Below are 18,339 nucleotides of genomic sequence, written 5' to 3' on the forward strand. Positions count from 1 at the left end.
AGCAAGGGACCAACCGTGCAACCGCGACCTAATTTCCATTTTCATCCATCCCTGAGGGCCCTGTTCATGATTTAGGAAGTAATCCAAGGTAACTGGTGCTCTTGACACAAAGCCTTATCATCAACTAGCTATCTACCCCCAGCGATGGGAGAAAAACAAGTGGTGAGAAGATAGGCGTGTTGGGGTCCACTCTCAGTTCTGCCTCTTTTTAGCTAGGTGGACTTTAACCTTTATAAGTCTCAGGGAAGCTAAAAGCACCTTTCCCAACTGTCCATTTCAAGCTGTGATAGCAAATGAGAAAATGCACACGGCAGTGCCCTGTAAACTGTTGAGTGCCAAGAAATGGCAGTGCCATGTGAATGGCATGGAGCTGCTCTGCTCTGCAAGGAGGCATCATGCTTTGGAGGTGAGAGGTGGAAGTGCCAGGATGTTGGTTCACTCCATGATCATGAGAAAGCCTGAAACAATATCAAGCCTTCTGGGAAAGTACAACTGAGGCCTTCAAGCTTCCTGTTCTGACCAGGTGAGATACTCAACCATGGGGACAGTCACGGTCAACCAGCAGCAGGAAGAAAGTCACAGGTCTCTGGAGGCAGAGTTCAAATACCAGCTCTGTCCCTTGCTAGCTGGGTGCTTGGACAGGTCTTTTGCTCATCTAGAGCCTCAGCTAAGTCACTTGTAAAATGAGAGAAATAATTCCTATTTTGTACTGTCCTGAGTAGTAAATGACACTCTATATGCCTGTCGCACTAAAAGTCTTCAATGGGGCTGGGGTTGTGGCTCAGTGTTAGAGCGCTTGCCTACCACGTGTGAGGCACTGGATTCGATCCTCAGCACCGCATCAAAATAAATAAAAATAAAGGTATTGTGTCCATCTACAATTCAAAAAAATTATATAAAAAAAAGTCTTCAACAAATCATGGCTGCAGGTTTAACTTCAGGGGCTTCTCACTCCCCACCTGTGAATCAGGGACAGTTGCTGCCATCCCGTGCAATGCTGCCATGTGGATGACATGGGACAGCCTGTGGAGCCAGCACCAGATTAGCCAGTTCCTCTAGGCTCCGGGGGCAAGACAGAGCAGTGTTTCATTCCCCAGGGACTGACTGCTCAGTACCTTGGAGAGTACTGCCCAGCCAGCGTTAGTGGAGCAAATGAATGGAATAAGAACTCTCAGAATGGCAGCTACAGGTTACTTGAACTTCTCTCAGCTTCAGCTTCCTCACCTGTAAAATGGGTATATTAATACCCACCTGGGAGGGCGGTGTTGGAAACCAAGTGCCAACGGCAGAAGCTCCAAGCGTTTTCTGAGCCTTGCACCCTGCTCCCCAGCAGACACCACAGGAGGCGCTGGGTAAGTAAGAGCAATGTTTACTGAGCAATACAGGACTGCGCACTAGGAAGGGTTTACAAGGAGGGAAATGGACCCCAGCCCGCCCCGGCCACCCCCAACACCCAGAGACTACAGTACTTAGGAGTTACACACAACGGCCATAATTGGTGGATATCTGTCCATAACAAACAACCCATAGCATATTTATACTGTATCACATCGAGTGATTATAGAAATCCATATATATATTGCTTGTATAAAATCTTTTTTTTTGTAAAAAATATTAAAAAAAAAAAAAAAGGAAAGTATAAAAACCATGTGCAGTGGAAAGCCCTGCCAGAACAGCCAGTCTGTAAACATTCAGTGAGTGTGTGCTTTGGAAGGGCGCCCGCGCCTCAATGCCCACGGCAAGCCCAGCAGGCTGGCGAGGATGCGCCCGGCTGCCACCTCCCGGGCAGGGGCCTCGGCCCGCAGCCAGCCCCTCTCCATCTCTGCGTCAGGGTCGGGGAGGGCTGGGGGCAGGCGACTGCAGGTTCATGCTGAGTCCCACCCTCAGCTCCATTTTGGTTATGACTCGTGGCTTTTCCTGGCTGCTCGGTGGTCCCTCGGGTGGGCTGTGTTGGTGGAGAAGCTGGAGACCTGCCCGGGGCTGCCGGTCGGGCATCTCTCTGCTCCAGGTGCCTCAGTCCTGCCTCCTTCCAGCCGGACCCCAGGCAGGCCCGCCCTACCCGCAGGTCAACTTTGGTCTCAGCGCTTGGTCCCTCTGGGTTTCTTCAGCCCGCTCTTCCCCTCGTGTGGCTGATCTGAGTTTCACGACAGAGCCCGCCCGAGGCCGGCAGTGCTGAGCCTCAGTGTAGAGTTTTTCATGCACCAAGGAAAGGCCCCTGGGAGCCCCCTCCTCCTCCACCTCTCCTCCTCCTCCTCCTCATCCTCCTCCTCCTCGACCGGGCCCATGGTCACTTCTTCTCCAGCTGCTCCAGCAGCGGGTTGCCTTCGGACTCGGGTGTCTTGACGCTGTCGGTCCTGACGATGCAGGTGGGGCGATGGCGGTTCAGCATGAGGATGAGCTGCTGCCGCTCCTGCTTCAGCTCCTCGATCTGGGTCTTCAGCTCCGCGTTCATGAGCTCCAGCCGCTCAGACTCCTGCACAGACAGACAGACATTGTGAGCCTTCGCGCCGGCTCTGGGATGGGTTCTGCCTGCGGTGGGCGCGGGGCACCAGGGATGGCATCGGTATGGTCTGCTAGTTCCCTGTGGTGGTTGAGCCTCTGGGTCAACTTCTTTCTGCAGGCAGTGACCATCCCACCTGTGACACTGGGCTCTGTCACAGTGGCAAGAGTCTAGGTGACATTCTGAGGCCAGCCTGGCTCGTGTTCCATCTCCTCTCCTCCCTCCGTCTATGCAGTGGCCTCTTTGCTACTGCTCAAATATGCTACATACTCTACTGCCATGGGGCTTCCGCACAGGAAGCAAAAGGTGGGCAAAGAACAGACGCCAGGAGGATCTAGAGCAGGTCCGCGGAGGGTCCCCAGAGGGGCCCTTGGTGGCCAGAGATGGCAGTACAATGGTGAGTGCTTTGATGTATGACAAATATATAGTGGGGGATATTCTGGTCTGTGGGATCCATGAGCCAGGTGTGGCCATGTCGGTCCTCCTAAAATGTAAGTCTATAATTATTCAAAGTCTCTTTCATACCTGCTGTAATCTAGACATCTGTCCACAGAGAGGCAAGTGTCAGGCATCCCACTGGATACAGAGTGAGGTTTTAAACAAGTGAGATTTCCAAGGCACTTCTAGCTGAGCTGGAGAGGCTCTGAGCAAAGGAAGGGATGTTGATGACTTTTGGGGTCATGTGTTCATAGTGGGGTCACATGATGGGCCTGGAGGGCCAACAGAATGACAGAAAAGCAGCTGAAGGACTTTTTTCTGGGATTGTGTCTAAACACTTAAAACACCAGTTTGAGAGTTGAAATTTATTCATGGGCCGGCCAAGTATTAGGTCAATAGTTCTCAACTAGGAGTGATTCTGCCTCCCAGGAGACATTTTTGGTTGTCACAGGTGGGGAAGGGTGGGCAGAGGCCAGGTCTGCTGTGGACACGCTGAAATGTACAGTGAGAACCACCCAGTCCAAAACACCAGCAGGGCAGAGACTGAGCAACCGAATCGGTTAAGAAGCAGGCTGTGGTGTGACCGATGATGTGACAATCTGACTGTTCCTCCACCAGCAGAGGGCAGTGGGACAGCCTCCCTCCAAGGGCTCTGGAGCCCTCAGTGGGGCGCATGCACCCCAGGTGGGCTGTCTTTCTCATTCCCATCCATCTGAATTGTTCCTCACACTCATCTGGCAGCATGAGCTCCAGGAGACTCAGGACAGCTGAGAAAGGAGACCTTGTGACCAGGTACCCAGAGACAGAGTCTCAAAAAAAGAAGGAAAAAAAAGTGCTTAGGGGAAAAATATTAAAAACCACTTATGGTGGTTTTTAGTTTGACAGGCCGAGACATGACTAAGAAATTGGCCTGGTCTATGGTTCTCAGAATTCTGACAGAAATCCACCTTGGGAACCAGGAGAGATCCCACAGGAAACCATAGTAGTAGGTGACAGTTTGGTGCCAATTTTAGACACCTGTTAGGTGAGTAACCTTGGGGACTTCTGACATTCCAGTTCCCCCAGCCCAAGGTGTTACTCCATTCTCAAGTTTTCCTGAGCTTCTGCCTCTAGAAGACTCAGGCTAGTCCACCACCCAGAGGACCTGCTGGAACAGTGAATGTTCTGGAGAATCCAAAGGCTCTGTGGAGCTTCTAATCCCAGAATTTACTGGCAAACATCATCCCCCAGGGGTCAGGAGACCTTCAAAGAGGATTAATGAGCAGGGTGTGACCTTGGTTTAAAAGATGAGTTGGTTCTGGTGGGTAGAGAAGAGTAGGGGAGAACTTGCAGGTAGGATCACTGAGTGAACAAGGACACAGAGGTGGGAAAGCAAAAGATGTGTGAAGGAGATCCAAGTGGTCCACGTGCCCACAGCTCACTTTTGGACACAGTAGTGGAGAAGGCAGGAAAGGCAGGTTTAGAGTAGGACTGTCGCTCTGGAAAGCCTGTGGGTTCAGCATCAGAGTGTGGAGCACGTTTCTTAACTTCAAAGCCTTGGTTATCTCACCTGAAAAGGTGATGACCCTGGGGATTAGACTCATGTGGGAAAATAACATGAAAAAGAAAGAGAAGAAATATGTTTCCAAGAAAACTGAAGATGGTCTGGATTTGGAGAATGGAAGAAACAGGGTGCAGAGCTGACTGTGAGCCTGTGGAAGGGGCCCTAGCAGAGTCTGGGAGGGGAGCTGTTCTGCAGAGTGTGGGCGGGGCCTGGAAGAAGTTTGTAGGTACAGTGAATTTGAAGTCAAAACTGACATGCAAGCAGATGTGTCCAACACACAGAATCATTAATATTGCACACTGATGCACCTGTGAAAAACCGCCACATGTCCAAGCAGCCCTCTATGTGGATGTCAGTGTCACCTGAGACCAAAGAGGCATGGGGCAATTGGCTTCCCACATGCAGCTGTCACAGGAATGCAGTTGTCTGTTGGATTTTGAATGTGAGAACCTATCACCGGCTATCTTGAACTCTGCCTGGCTGTTACAATGTCACTAACCCACCCTTTGCTTTCATTATCTTTGTTATTGGTTGGTGCTACATATTTATTTCTTGTGCAACTATAAGTTGTGTTCAGAAGAATCTCTTTTTAATTGTGATCATAGAAGTAGTTTGTGGCTTTGTAACAGCAATTACCCGATTTGTCTTCCTAATGAACGAATGGGAACCAGCTAGGACTTTCACAAGTTAATTAGGAACTGAAATGATTCTATTTTTGTTGTTGTTGTTTACTGTTTTGACTTCTGGTAGATATTGATTGCTCTAGAAAATTTGAAACCATTTGTTGGTTTAGAACAGAATCAGTGCAAGTGAAGGTTCTGTCCCCTACACTGTGGCCGGCAAAGTCGGAAGAAAGAAAAGTTAGGTGAAGGGCTGGGTGTCTTGGCCAAGTCACTCCCTGTTTTGGGGCCTCAGTGGCTTCCCAGAAAATGTGATGATTGGCCCCAAAGACCTACAGCACTAAAGTCTCTGACTTTATATTTTTAAAAGTCCAAAAAATAACCCAAAGGTACATAAGAGTTCCACTAACTTTTTGTAAGAGTTGGGAAGGAGCCAGGTGTAGCATTACAGAGCCTGAAAGATGTGTCTCAAAGAAAATCCTGACGTTTTTACTCGCCAGCTACACCACTGTGAACATGTTTTCTAATTTCTCTGAGTCTGGGCAACCTGAATAGGATACCAGGCAGCAGAGGAAGCCCTGGTTCTCAGTCGGCTGACTCGGCCACTGTGTGACCTTGAGCCAGTCTTTAATTCCTCAGGATCCTCCTCAGCGGAATGGGGCTCCTAGTCTCCTCCTGGAGTCACTGTGACCAGCAAGAAGAGAGTTCTACAAAGAGCTGACAGCACCATGGGAACATGAGGTGGCATTGCTCCCAAGACCCAGAGAACCTGTCTTGGGCGCAGCAGCTGGAGAGGGGCAGTGAATGGAAGAGAGACACCCCGGACTGCTGCTCCTGGCTGCGCACAGAAGAGGCATTTGGGTGGCTGTGGGGCCTATAGGGTGTGGACCTGACCCCTGCTCAGGGTTCAGGGCCTCAGCTGGTATAGGCAGGGAACTCTCCAAGACACAGTAAGAACGTCCCGGGGGAGGATGTGGGTGCTGGGGGGTTTGGAGGCCCAGTCAACCCAGGCATTTGCATTTGTGCCTAGACCTCACACCCAACCTCCGCTTCCAAGACCAGGACAGGGTGGGGAGTGCAGCTGGACTTGGGCCCAGACAGTGCTGCCCCAAACTCTCCCACCCAGACCCCCAGGTGACACTCATCTCTTCACCTTCCCAGCCTCGTCTTCTCTCACTGGGACAACGAGGACACTACCTCAGCTCTGCAGCCTGTGCCCCACACTGTAGCCAGAGGATCCTTCAAAGGTCTGCCCCTCTCCTCCTGAAATCATGCCATGGTTTCCATAAGTCGTCATCCTAGTCACTAGGCCAGGACAACAGACACAAACCGGGACTGTCCCAGGCAACCCAGCATATAAGACCACTTTACAAATCCAAGTTCTGGGCCTGCCTGCCTCTGCAGCCTCTGCTCAGTACTCAGACCTGCAGCCATGCGGAATGCTTTCCGATGCCGTAACCACATCTGTAAACCACACCTCCAGCCTCTGCACGAGCTCTTCCTGCTAACCCTACGTCGTGTCCAGCATCTTATTACTTCCGCTGCTCTGATCTCACAGTTGAAGCATAGACTTCCCTTGGCCTAGCCTAGGACAGGCCCCCTGCAGTTCCCATGGTGCACTGGGCCTCCCCAGTGATACCCAGAACACTGACTGTTCCCCATTTCCCACTTGCCACCCCAGGGTAGATGCAGCCTATTCATCCACAGTGTAGCACAAGCGGCCGACGTTCACTCCTCCTTGATTGGATGGACAGGTGGTTGGGCAAGGGGAGAATGAGTCCCTGCCCTCCACCTGTTATCGGTGCTTTCAGGCAAGTAACTTGACCTCTCAGAGATACAGGTCAATCACTAAAATGAGAATAGTTAATATCTCACTGGACTGTTATAAAGATTCAGTGAGACCCGTGAAAAGCCTGGCACATAGTAGGTGCTCAGCAAGTGTCACTGGAATGAAGGGCAGCGAGTGCTGTTTGTCTGGCAATGACTGTACCACACTTTGTCACTGGTGTGTTGGCTCAGGCATGTCATGCTGCTGAGCGTCCGACAGGGGCTTCCAGCTCGAGGACTCTCATTCCTCTGCCCTCGTGGTCTGGAGGTCTGCACATGGCCCTGCCCTGTCTACATGTGTGACTTCAGAATAGCTTTCTTCCTGCAGCAAGTGTGAGAAGGGACCCCCCCCCCCCCCAGATCCCCAATGTCTGAGAACACCAAGGCCATCCCAACTCCCACAGGACCGTGTCTGCCCCTGCCTGTGTGTCCCCCAGGGTACCTGGCAGAGCCCTCTGGACATGTAGCAGATGTGTAAGAACAATTGTTGAATCAACAATTGAACAAAAGAACAAATGAACCGACCAATAAACTGATGAATTAGAGCCAGTATAGCAGAGTGGAGGGCGAAGGCTTGGAGTCAGCCTCAGGCTGGGGTCTCATCCCACCCAGTTGCTGAGAGACCTGGGTGAGTGACTTGACCTCACTATACATTGGAGTCCTCATCTATAGAAAGACACTCACCTCATATAGTTATTCAGCCAACAAAATAAGATCAGAGGGGCTGGGTTGTGGCTCAGTGGTAGAGCGCTTGCCTAACGTGCGAGGCACTGGGTTCGATTCTCAGCACCACAGATAAATAAATAAAGGTTCATCAACAACTAATAAAAATATTTTTTTTTTTTAAAAATGAGATCAGAAACATTTTACATAGCACTTAGCACAATGCCCAGCTTTACAAATGCTAGCAACTTTTGTTAACTATTACACATTGGCAGAACAGCACCTGTCCATATGTGATTATTATATATTGTTACAGCTATTATTTATTATATTTACTGTTATCATGATTGGGGACTGATGAGTATTGGTCTGGACTAGTCAGCTTTCTGATGGTTTCTTCACTGTCATCTGTCATTACAGGGATGCAGGGAAGGTCTGAGAGACAGCACTCAGGGGAGGGGAGAGAACAAAACACCTGCTTGGCACATTCCATAGAAAGGGCAGGTAGGACCAGGAGGAAAAGGCTGCCCAGGGCTGACCTCTGATCCCCAGAGGCAGTGGCCAAGACTGGGGGAGTGTGGGGGCATTTTTCAGTGGGGCTGACAGGTGACCAGGTGGGATGCAGGGCTGCATGAGCCACTGTAGCTAAGGGAAGGTGCTTATCTCTGTACAAAAGTGGCTGGCCGGGGGCTATGTCCATTGCCTGGGTGCACAACGTTATCATCTGGCTTCATGAGCACCCACCCTAGACAACAGTGGTGGCCAAAAGGGACCAAATTTGGTAGTGCCAGTGCTGGGCCATGTGGTCAATTGGCACTTGGTCTACCTTCTCTAGGCTTCCAGGGGACGTGTGGGCAGAAGCTGCTGCAGGCTGCCTTGGTTTTCTGGGTTTTGGGAAAGGGTATCGGATGGGTGGCAGAGAGGACAGGGGTGTGGGCATTGATTCCACACCATCTGATGATATCTCCTGGTGCAGAGAATACTAGTCACTCCAAAGACCAGACAGGCCTCCCCACGCCCTGGCCAGTGGCCGGCTCACCCGCTGCAGAAACTCCGTGCGCTCCTTCTTCTTGTTCCGGCACCGAGCAGCTGCGACTTTGTTCTTCTCCCGGCGCCTTTTCCTTCGCTCCTCTTCCTCGTCTAGCTGTGAGGGCACACAGCCACCGATTAGACACTGAGAGCAGCTGGGAGCACAGCCTCGCCCAGGACACACGAACACACAGAGGGACAGTTCCCCCTTCCCAACCGAGCGATCGCGCATGTTCAGTCCACTGGCTGCTAAGAGGATCCTCTCTGGGTGGGTGGGCATCCCCAGAGCACCTGCTGTCCCACCAGCCCCGGACTGGCTACCTGGTTCTGCCAGAGTTAGGGGGCCAGGAGCCCCGGGAAGCCCCTTTCACAGTACTGCACCTGGTGGGTGGGCCAGCCGGTTCTCCCTGCCCGGCCCAAGGCCTGTGGGCATGATTATCCGGGCCAGTGGTTCTCAGACACTTCCTCTAAAAGTGTCTTGGGCATGGACACATTTTCCATTCCACCCCGCCCCTTTCACCTCCCGGACTTCTTTCATCCCTCCTCTCACCTTATGCTGACAGGCTCCCAAATGCCCCAGGGAAATCCTTCTCCCTGCCTTTGCTTATTCTGTGAGGCTGTGAGGGAGCTAGGGGATTCCAGGGCACAGCCCAGGGGCCTCCTGTGTCCCTGGGCTTGCTTCTCTCCCAGGACATGTTGGAAACTCACCACGCATGAGCCCATTAGATGGGGAGACAGAAATCCACCACCCACCAGCTCCGCCTTTGAGTAAGTGGCAGTGGTCAGAGTTTCATTAGCAATGACAACCAGAGCTGCCATCTGCTGCCTACTTTGCTAAATACTCTCATCATTTAATTCTCACAATCAAGTCCTAGAAGAAAGGTGCTATTATTGTCCCATTTTACAAATAGTGACACTGAGGTTCAACGGCTCAGTTTATCAAAGACCATACAACAAGGAAATGACAAAGCCAGGATTCTCATTCAGATTTCACCAGCTTCAACTCTCCTGCTCCTGACCCCTGGCGTGCGCAGGGCACTTTGGTATGGTGCCTCCTGCTGCCCATTACCTATCAGGAAAATCTGGAGGACTCAGGGCCGCTGGGCAGGGGCCAGCTCAGAGTCAGAGGCCACTAGAGAAGCTGTCGGACTGCCTGGGCTTGCCAACTCTCTCACTTCTCAAGCAGGGCAGGGGTGGGGCGGGGGTGACTCTGGCAGCCCAAGGCCTGCAGCGAGGTCTCAGCCCACAGGGCAACAGGCCAGGAAAATAAGCGGCCTCTCTCCATGCACTCCCGGCATGCTCTAGGAGCTCAGGACACAGGGCCCAAGCCTGGCAGGGCAGCCCTCCTCCTCCTTCCCCACCACCTCTGCCATCCTCCTGACCCACTCTCACCCCCGGGAGCTGCTGGAGAGGCGCCTCGTCAACACCACCGCACCCAAGCACCTCCCAACCCCTTGGCCTCCTTTGAAACGGAACCAGAAGTGACAGCTCCTCTGGCTGACCCGCATCTGGGAAAATAGAAACCTGGCCGAAATTGATTCCGCCCAACCTCAGCCTCACCCTTTGGGTAACCGTGACGACAGGCCCAGGGAAGGAACTGGAGGAAGTGGCTGGCAGCGCAATCCCCTCTCGGCCAAGAGGGTTTGCCCACAAACTGTCAAGGTGATGTGTGCAGGCTGGGCACTGCCGGGCTCACGGGGCCTCGAGCCTTCCCTCGGTGGACACGGCCCTGGCCCCCAAGGCCTGACTCCCACCCCACCCCTGCACAGAGTCAGGAGCAAATGCAAAAAAGGCCCAGTGCTGAAAGGAAGCTTAACAGATCAACTGAGCCACCCGCCCTCTTCAGTCACATCTGCCCCTCCTGCCATCACACCCTACGCCACAGTCTCACCTTCCCCAAGCCAGCCAGGCCTCCCAGGCCCCCATTAAGAGGAGCTTTCTTTCCTACCTCGTAAACTCCTTCTCAGCCTTCGATAGTGAATGTCACCTCTCTGCAAAGGCTCCTGTGACACCCCAGGTAGAATCAGCTGCCTTTCCTGTGGTATCTCATAGCAACCCCCGGTTTACGTGGCACCTGTCTTCCCTGTGGAAGGTCTGGACACAGGGACCTGAGCCTGGCACTTAGAAGGAGCTTCACAAATGTCACTCAGATGAATGAATGGAATAAGGATTCCAGAGAAAGATGCTGCGGGCTGGGACTCCTTAGCATCCATCTGCTTCCCTTTTCCCTCGGTGCTCCTGGGGCCTTCCTGCAGCGATGGCCTCTCTGTCTGCAGGAGGTGAGTAAAGCTGGAGCACTGGGCCCTGCCTTCCCCAGAAGCAGAGTCCAGACTCAGGGGCACAGGGCACTGATGGCCGTGGCAGGTCTGCACAAGTCCCAGGAAGGCCCAGGAAGAATCTCTAGTGTGCACTTAGGCTCAGGGCCCAGCTCCATGGCCTCTTTCCACGTGTCCCCAGTGCTCTCGGAGCCCAGGACAGAGGGCCTGGGCCCTGGCAGGCAGCCCTTTCCTCCTTCCCCAGCTTCCACGCTCATCCACAGGCCTTCCCTGCACCCATGCTCCCCCCTCGGGGGACATCTCCTAGTAAGGCAAGACATGGCCCCAGAGTCCCCTGCCACCCCTTCCCCGTCAAGCTGGGGCCATGTCTTCCCTAAACCCTCCTGCTGCTGTTTAAGAATTGCCCCGGGGAGATGTAGAGAACCATTGTCGAGGCCCCCAGAAATAAAGTGGGATCTGCAGGGGCCCCACAGCACCTCAGGATCCTCTCACAGGTGCCTGCACCGTCTGTGGCCCCAAATGGGACCTCCTGGGCCCTCCTCCGGCCCTCCTTCAGGCTCTTCTTGCATCTCCAGAGTGAAGGCTTCTGCCTCCTTCCTGAGCCTTCCTGAATTCTCTAAAGCATTTGGTCTGAGTTGGGGAGAGACCGCGGTGTTGGCACCACACACAGCACAGACATCTCAGAGCAGAAATCCAAACGGGACGTGACGATGCTCTCCAGACACAGCTGGGAGAACCCCAGTGTGTGACGAGGGGCAGCCTGATGTTCACTCAGGGCATTTAAAGAACCACGGAGCATGTCTTCCCTGTTCTCAAACTCACTTCTGCCTTTGTTTTCCCCAAACTCCCAGGAGGGCCTGAGGGCAAAGCAGACTGCTGGCAGTCAGGGGAGCCCCTGAGCCACACCTCGCACTGGAGGAAGAGACCAGGGACCCATGGCCAAGAGGGCACTTGTATCTGTCAGCCCTTCCCTAACCCTCCCCTCCTCAGAGACTCTGTTCTCAAGTCCCTGATGAAGGGCAGGGAAGCCCCAGACCCTGTCCACAGCTGACTGGACGAGGTCACCGACCTACTAAGCTGGGCAGTATTCAGTACATTCACTAAGGTACTAAGTGCTAGGCTGGGAGACATGTGGGGCCACCAGCTTTGGCCATGAGGCCAGAAGCAGAAAGATCAGGCTGCTGAAGAAAAAGATAAACAGAGACCAGAGAGAAACTGAGCTACAGGAGGGAGTCAGAAAGACAAGGAAACAGAGAGCAGGAGAGCAAGTGGGTCCCAGACCAGGGCCAGCAAGCAAAGGGCCCCCAGCACACACGAGGGAGGACGCCCCTCCCTCCAGCTCACGAAAGTGCAGGGTCAGCACCTGAGAGCGTGTCTCCTTCACTGTCGTGCCTGGGTCCCTCACTTGCTCACCCTGGCCCTGCAAAAGCTCCAGGCAGAGACAAAGATGGGTGGAGAGAGGCAGAGCGGCAGAGAGAACCACAGACACATGGTATGGGCAGAGGAACAAGCAGCAGACAGGCAAAGACACACACAGGAAGAAACTATCTTGGTCCTCTCCATCCCACTCCTTGTGAGGCCTGAACATGCTCCCTGTCCTTGGGGTTCATGATTCGCACCCCTGAATTTATCCTGAAACTTCCTCCTTTGGCCTGGAGTGAAAGTGAGGGTCTGTTATTGGTGGTGGTGGTGGTGATAATGGGGTGTGTGTGTGTGTGTGTGTGTGTGTGTGTACTGGGATTGAACCCAGCGCTTTACCACTATGCTACATCACCAGCTTTTTTATTTTTTATTTCATTTTGAGATAGGGTCTTGCTAAGGTGCCAAGACTGGCCTTGAACTTGCAATCCTCCTGCCTCAACCTCCCAAATAGCAGGCATTATAGGTGTGTGCCATTGTGCCTGACGGTCCCCAAGTGAGTTGAGAAGGTTTCTGCCACTTGCAGAATGACGTCTGGGACACCAGGGTTGTACTCTTGTGAAGACAGGACATGCCAGATGATAATGGAGAGTAGAAGATGGTCCCCGGTGATTCCAGGAGGAATACTACTCAGGAGCAATGTAGAACCAATTGCTGGAAAAGGGCCTGGATGAAGTAAGAACCTTAAACAGCAGCCATAAAAAGCAAACAGTGGGTACCCAGCAGGGAGAAACAGGAGGAAGGAAAATCCCTGATTCCCTGCTGCTACCTCCCAGTGGCCAAGCCCAACCCAAAGCCAGAGTGCAAGGGATGCTGGGTAATGTGGTCCATTGCACTAGGCCACCTGGGGCGCACAGCAGGGTAGAACAGGAATGGAGCTGACAGGCAAGGGAGAATATCCATGTGACCCCCGCAAGCCCACCACAGTACTGGCCCCAGTCAGGACTGGCAGGCAAGAGAAACACACAGGGATCAGGGTCATCCCTGCAGCTGGTTCTGACTGATTTCTTGCCAGCTCAATCCCTGTGGAGTGCTCCAGAAACTCCATGACTCCAAGCATGGCCCCAGACAGCCAGGTATCAGCCCCACCAGAGTGCCGGATTAGATGTGCCACTCTCAAACCCCCCCAGACCTCCTGAATTGGCGTCTGTGTGCTGAACAATGCCCCGGTGTCTTGTGTGCGCCTAGAGGTTGGCTCAGGAGGCCGTTAAGTGCTGCTGGAGTTTCTCTCCACAAACACTTTCTTCATTTCAGTAACCACTACCACCACCGACCTGGTCATTCAACCAGAAGCAAACCCCGAGTCATCCTTAATCCCTTTCCTCCCGCGGCTCATCCGGCAGGTTGCGTCTCTAAGCCACCCACCCGCACCTCTCCAGCCCTGCTGCCTCTACCCTGGGCCCAGCCCTCGACCCTGGGCCCTCGACCAGGCCAGCGGACCTACGCCCTCTCCCTTGCTAAAAGGTAAGTTGGCTCCTCTGCTTAAAACGCTCCAGCAGTTTCCATCACAGGTGGAATAGACTCCAGGCTGCTCCGCAGAACCCACAGGGCTGAGGGGACCTGACTTGCCTGCCTCTCTGACCCTCCCTTCTCTACCCCTCAACTCCAACAGGGCCTCTTCCTCAAAATGCCAAGTTCTTTCCTGTCCCTGGGCCCTGCACTTGCTGTCCTCTCCGTTGAGTCCTTCTTGTTGAAGACTTTGCTGACCACCCGATCTGAAGTTAGCCCACCATCATCCCCGTTTATTTCCATCTAGGTGCTTTCCACTAATTGCATCTACTTTTTCCACACCTGCTTTTGCCTGCCACTTGTCACTGTCCCCCGAGAACATTAGTTCATCTATTTACATAAATATCTCTACTAGAGGTCACGCATGGTGGCACAGAATGGGCTTCTCCACCTTAGTAGACAATCGAGGACAGTTCTATTATCTCACCTACTTTACAGGTGAGGGAACTGGGGATATCAAGGCTGCTGGGATGGCCAGTCACACCACAGGGTTCCAATCCAGGCCTTTGGCCACAGGGCCTGGGCGCTCTTACTTTTCAAAAGGCAAGTGGTATTCCCCACACATGTAACGAAGTCCCCAGCTTTTTCAGTTACATCCTTACCATGGGAACATAAATCAGTAGCAGAAGATTCCAACTCTAAGGGGCAATGATCATTTTTTGCTTTTCCCTTGTTGGGTTTTCTTAAATTAAAAAAAAAAAAAAAAAGTCCATTGCACAACAAACACCAATGTGCACCACGCCCGCCACCTGGTTCAAGGAGAGGCTCCCGCTCACCCTCAGAGGGGCAGGTTTCTCAGGTCCCTTCTGCAGGCCACACAGCTTTGCCACCGTGGCAACGGCAGCCCAGACGTGAATTTGAATTCTGACATGTCACAGGCTTTTTCAAAATGAGATCTTGCGAGATGCACCGAGAGACGGACTGAGAAAAGAGAAGTGACCCATTCCACCCACAGCACCGGAAACACAGAAACTCTCACGTGGACAAGGCAACGAGGGAAAAGAGCAATAAAACTTGCAGCAAGGAAAGGTAGAGAGAGACACAAACCAGCACTAACTGGAGCGGCAGAGGGATGAAGCGACTCATCTCACACTGAGAACAGCAGGCCAGGCAGAGAGGAGGTCAGGGCATCAGGGTTGACCGCATGGGCTTTGGGTATCTTCAAGGACTCAGATCTCCAGAAACTGTGCTACAGAATGGCTGTGGGCTCCTGGACAAGTCGCTGGGTGTCCCGGAGCCTCCACTCCTCACTTGTAAAAGGCAGGCATTGAGCCCTGCTGCCCAGGGTCCTCATGAGGCCTATGTGCCAGCCCAGAGCCTGAAACACAGGAAGAAGGGGTCCGCAGAGGGCCGCTTTCCTGCTGCATCCCGTGAGGCTGGGAGACAGTGACTGAGCACAGCAGCACACTCAGCCTCCCTCCTGACAGCAGGTGGCACAGAAAGGGGACCTGGGGAGAGGGAGGAGCAGGGTGGGACAACCCTGCAACCTCCAAGCTAGCCCAGGCCAGAGCTGCCAGCTAGGCCCACAAGAGCACCCCCACCCCCACACACAGAAGCCACATTTCAACACCAGGGACCCACGAGCACCCTGGGAAGTAAACACCCAAATGCCAAGCATACCAGACATTCCCCCATATAAACAGGCTCCGCTGAGCCAGGGGCTGTGGTCCCCCCCTCCTCCCTGCCCCCTCCACAAAGTAGGACAGTCCAGGGGAGGGATCTTGGCCAGGCCAGGCCAGGCCAGTAGGGAGGAATGAGGAAACCCCAGGGGCCATTGTCCAATACCCTTGCTGACCCTCTGCTGCCCACAGAGGTTGGGAGGGCCCTCTCCCCCAGCACCTCCCCTGGGGCCGAGCTGTTGGAAACTGTCAGCCACCAAGTCTCTTCAAACTCCTCTGGCCTGGCCTTCCCCCTTAGATGGCCGAGGTCCGGACCTCAGCTGCTCCTGGCAAGAGTGTGCAGGGCTTTCAGAAAAAAAATTAAGACAAATGATCAGTCAAGACTGTGGTTACAAACTCAGGTCACCTCCAGGAGCCAAGCAAGTAACGAACCATTAGCGAAAGAGGGAGGTGAGATGGTGCCGGGCCTAAAAATCTTCCAATTTTTAATGTTGGCAATGAATTCCATTTTGAAAGAAATATTACGTGAGTCAAACAGAACACTTCAGGGGGCCGCCCCAGCCAGTGGGCTGCTGATTTACAACCCCGGCACACACAAAGCCCAGCAGGGCTGTGGCCAGAAGCCTGGTCCTCACCACGGCCACGCCCTGCTCTGGGACCTCAGGTCATCCATTCACCTCTCCAGACCTGAGGCGCATCTTTAATAAACACATCACCCCCACTTCTCACTAGCCTCCAAACACCTGTGCAAGCTGGGTCTGGGGGCCTCCATCTGCAAGTGGGAAAACTGCCACTCAGCAAAGAAGCATCTGCCAGAAGTCACCAAAGCAGAAAAAGACAGAGACTGGACTCTACTCCAACTGGCAGGCAACCTTCCTCATGGCTGGTGGGACTAAGACCTCCGCAAGGCCCCCTCGGCTCTGACTTCCCTGGGGTTTTATTCACCCAACCCTAAAGGGCATGTTGGCCTGATGGCTGGAGAAGAACCAGTTGTGGGAAGGATATCCCCTACCCCACCTTCTTAACTTTGGTACCAAGGATTGATCCCAGGGGTACTTAACCACTGAGCCACACCCCCAGCCCTTTTTTATTTTTTATTTTGAGACAGGGCCTCACAAAGCTGTTGAGGTTGGCTTTAAACTTGTAATCCTCCTGCCTCCGCCTCCTGAGTCACTAGGATTACAGGTGTGTGCTACCGTGCTTGCCCCCCTTTTAAGAAATGGCAAGCATCTAGGTTCCAAGGCTCACACTTGAGGACAGGGATAGGGACCTCAGGACAAGTGTAAAGGATACTGCTAAGTTCATCTCCTGAGCCTCCTGCCTCCTGTGCTGACTATATACCATCCCTGTTCCTGGATTCTCTCTGTCCTGAGTTCATGACACTCTGTTTGTCTGTCCTCTGATTGTGCCTCTTCAGTCTCTTGCCCGGGACCCTCTCCCTATGTCCAGGTGATGTTTCCAGGCTCATCCCTGGCCTTCTGTTCTCTCAGTCCCATGACCCCTCTCTGGAGCAGTCCATCCACTCTCGTGGCTTTGAATGCCAATACACCCTCGTTTTCAGACCCAGCCATTCAACGGCCAGCTGAACACTTGGTGTGAACGTCCTCAGTGCCTCAAAACCTTTGTCGCCCGCTGGTTCCTGCATCTCTATTCTCCACTCCTGCTGGCCCACCCACCCCCCTTTTCCTAGAGTTAGAAACTCGGGCCTCACCCTCACCTGTTGCCAGTAGCTCCAGCTTTGAACACAGAGGTCATCCAGGCCCACACCGAGTCAGTCCTCAGATGTGTCCTCACTGTCTATCCCCACCGCCACTTTCTAGGACTCCAATTTGGCATGACCATCCTCCATCCTAGCCACTGGAGGGATCTTTCCAAAATACAAATATGGCCCAGTCACTGACCTTTGATGGCAAGAAGTGGCCCTTCTTACCTTCAGGATAAAGCCCAGGCTCCCTAATGTCAAGCAGGGATCCCTGGACTTGGCCTCACTCCTGTGGTCTCACCTGCCATCCACCCCAACCCTGTGTCTGTGCTCAGAAGCTCTGAGCTCCTCTCTGCCTCACGCTTCCCTGGTGGCATGCCTTTGCCCCACTGTCCCCTTGGCTTGCTTCCATGTCTCCATACATTCAGCTGGAGCATCACCTCCCACAGAAGTCCTCCCAGGTCTCACACCCTCCAGGCTGAGGAGGTATCCTCTTCTCTGAGCTCCCGCACAACTCTGAGCTCCTCCTGGTCTCTACTGCATCGTATTCTATCCCCAGTTTCAGCCTCCTTCACCAAACTGGGAGTTCCATGAGAACGAAGTCTGTACTTTGTTGACTTTTTGCATTCCTGGTACCTTGTAGAGTTTGTGGCAATCAGTATTGCTCACTACATGTTGGCTAAAGGGAGGGAGAGAGGCCTGGTCCACAGTTGGTGGCCTGGACAAGAACCCAGGACTCCTGACTCCCTGTCCAGTGCTCTTTCTACCTCACTCCAGCCTTGCCCGGACCCCGGGACAGAACGAAACACGTTTGCCTATGCACAAACCCATTCACAGAAGTTGTGCTCGCAGCAGCTCAGCCAACCACCAGGTGAAAGCTCTGGATAGGAGCTGGCAGAGGCAACAGTCCCACCTGCCAAAGTGACTCACTCAGTTCCCATGGCTGGGGCATGGATGGAGAACGGGCAGCTCGGTGGTCTCAACATCTGCAGGAAATGGTGGGAAGGGGCAAGGCTGTAAACTAAGCTCCCTCCAGAGGTTCCAGAACAGAGGAGATCTACATGCCCTCGTGCATCATCAGGCCAGGAGCTCCAGTTCACGAAAGGGGAGTGAGTCTGCCCAGGACCCCAGTGGGGACAGTGGCAGGACCAGCCAGAGGGCACCTTCTTGGAACTAGAAGCCTGACAACCTGTA

General features: G+C 53.4%; 1 protein-coding gene across 2 annotated transcripts in view; it reads right to left on the reverse strand.

Annotated features, from left to right (window-relative positions):
- Positions 1 to 1,353: 1,353 nt before the first annotated feature.
- The window catches only part of JDP2 (Jun dimerization protein 2), a 37,568-nt gene continuing 20,582 nt past the window's right edge, over positions 1,354 to 18,339 (reverse strand). For both annotated transcript variants that reach the window (XM_079126268.1, XM_079126267.1), the window contains exons 3-4: positions 8,631 to 8,735; positions 1,354 to 2,473 (exon numbers count right to left, since the gene is read on the reverse strand). In XM_079126268.1, coding sequence (XP_078982394.1) covers positions 2,288 to 2,473; positions 8,631 to 8,735 — 291 coding nt within the window. In that variant the 3' untranslated portion in view covers positions 1,354 to 2,287. The remainder of the gene's footprint in view (positions 2,474 to 8,630; positions 8,736 to 18,339) is intronic.

This window comes from Sciurus vulgaris, assembly GCF_902686455.1.
Source record: "Sciurus vulgaris genome assembly, chromosome: 2".
Classification (NCBI taxonomy): Eukaryota; Metazoa; Chordata; class Mammalia; order Rodentia; family Sciuridae; genus Sciurus; species Sciurus vulgaris.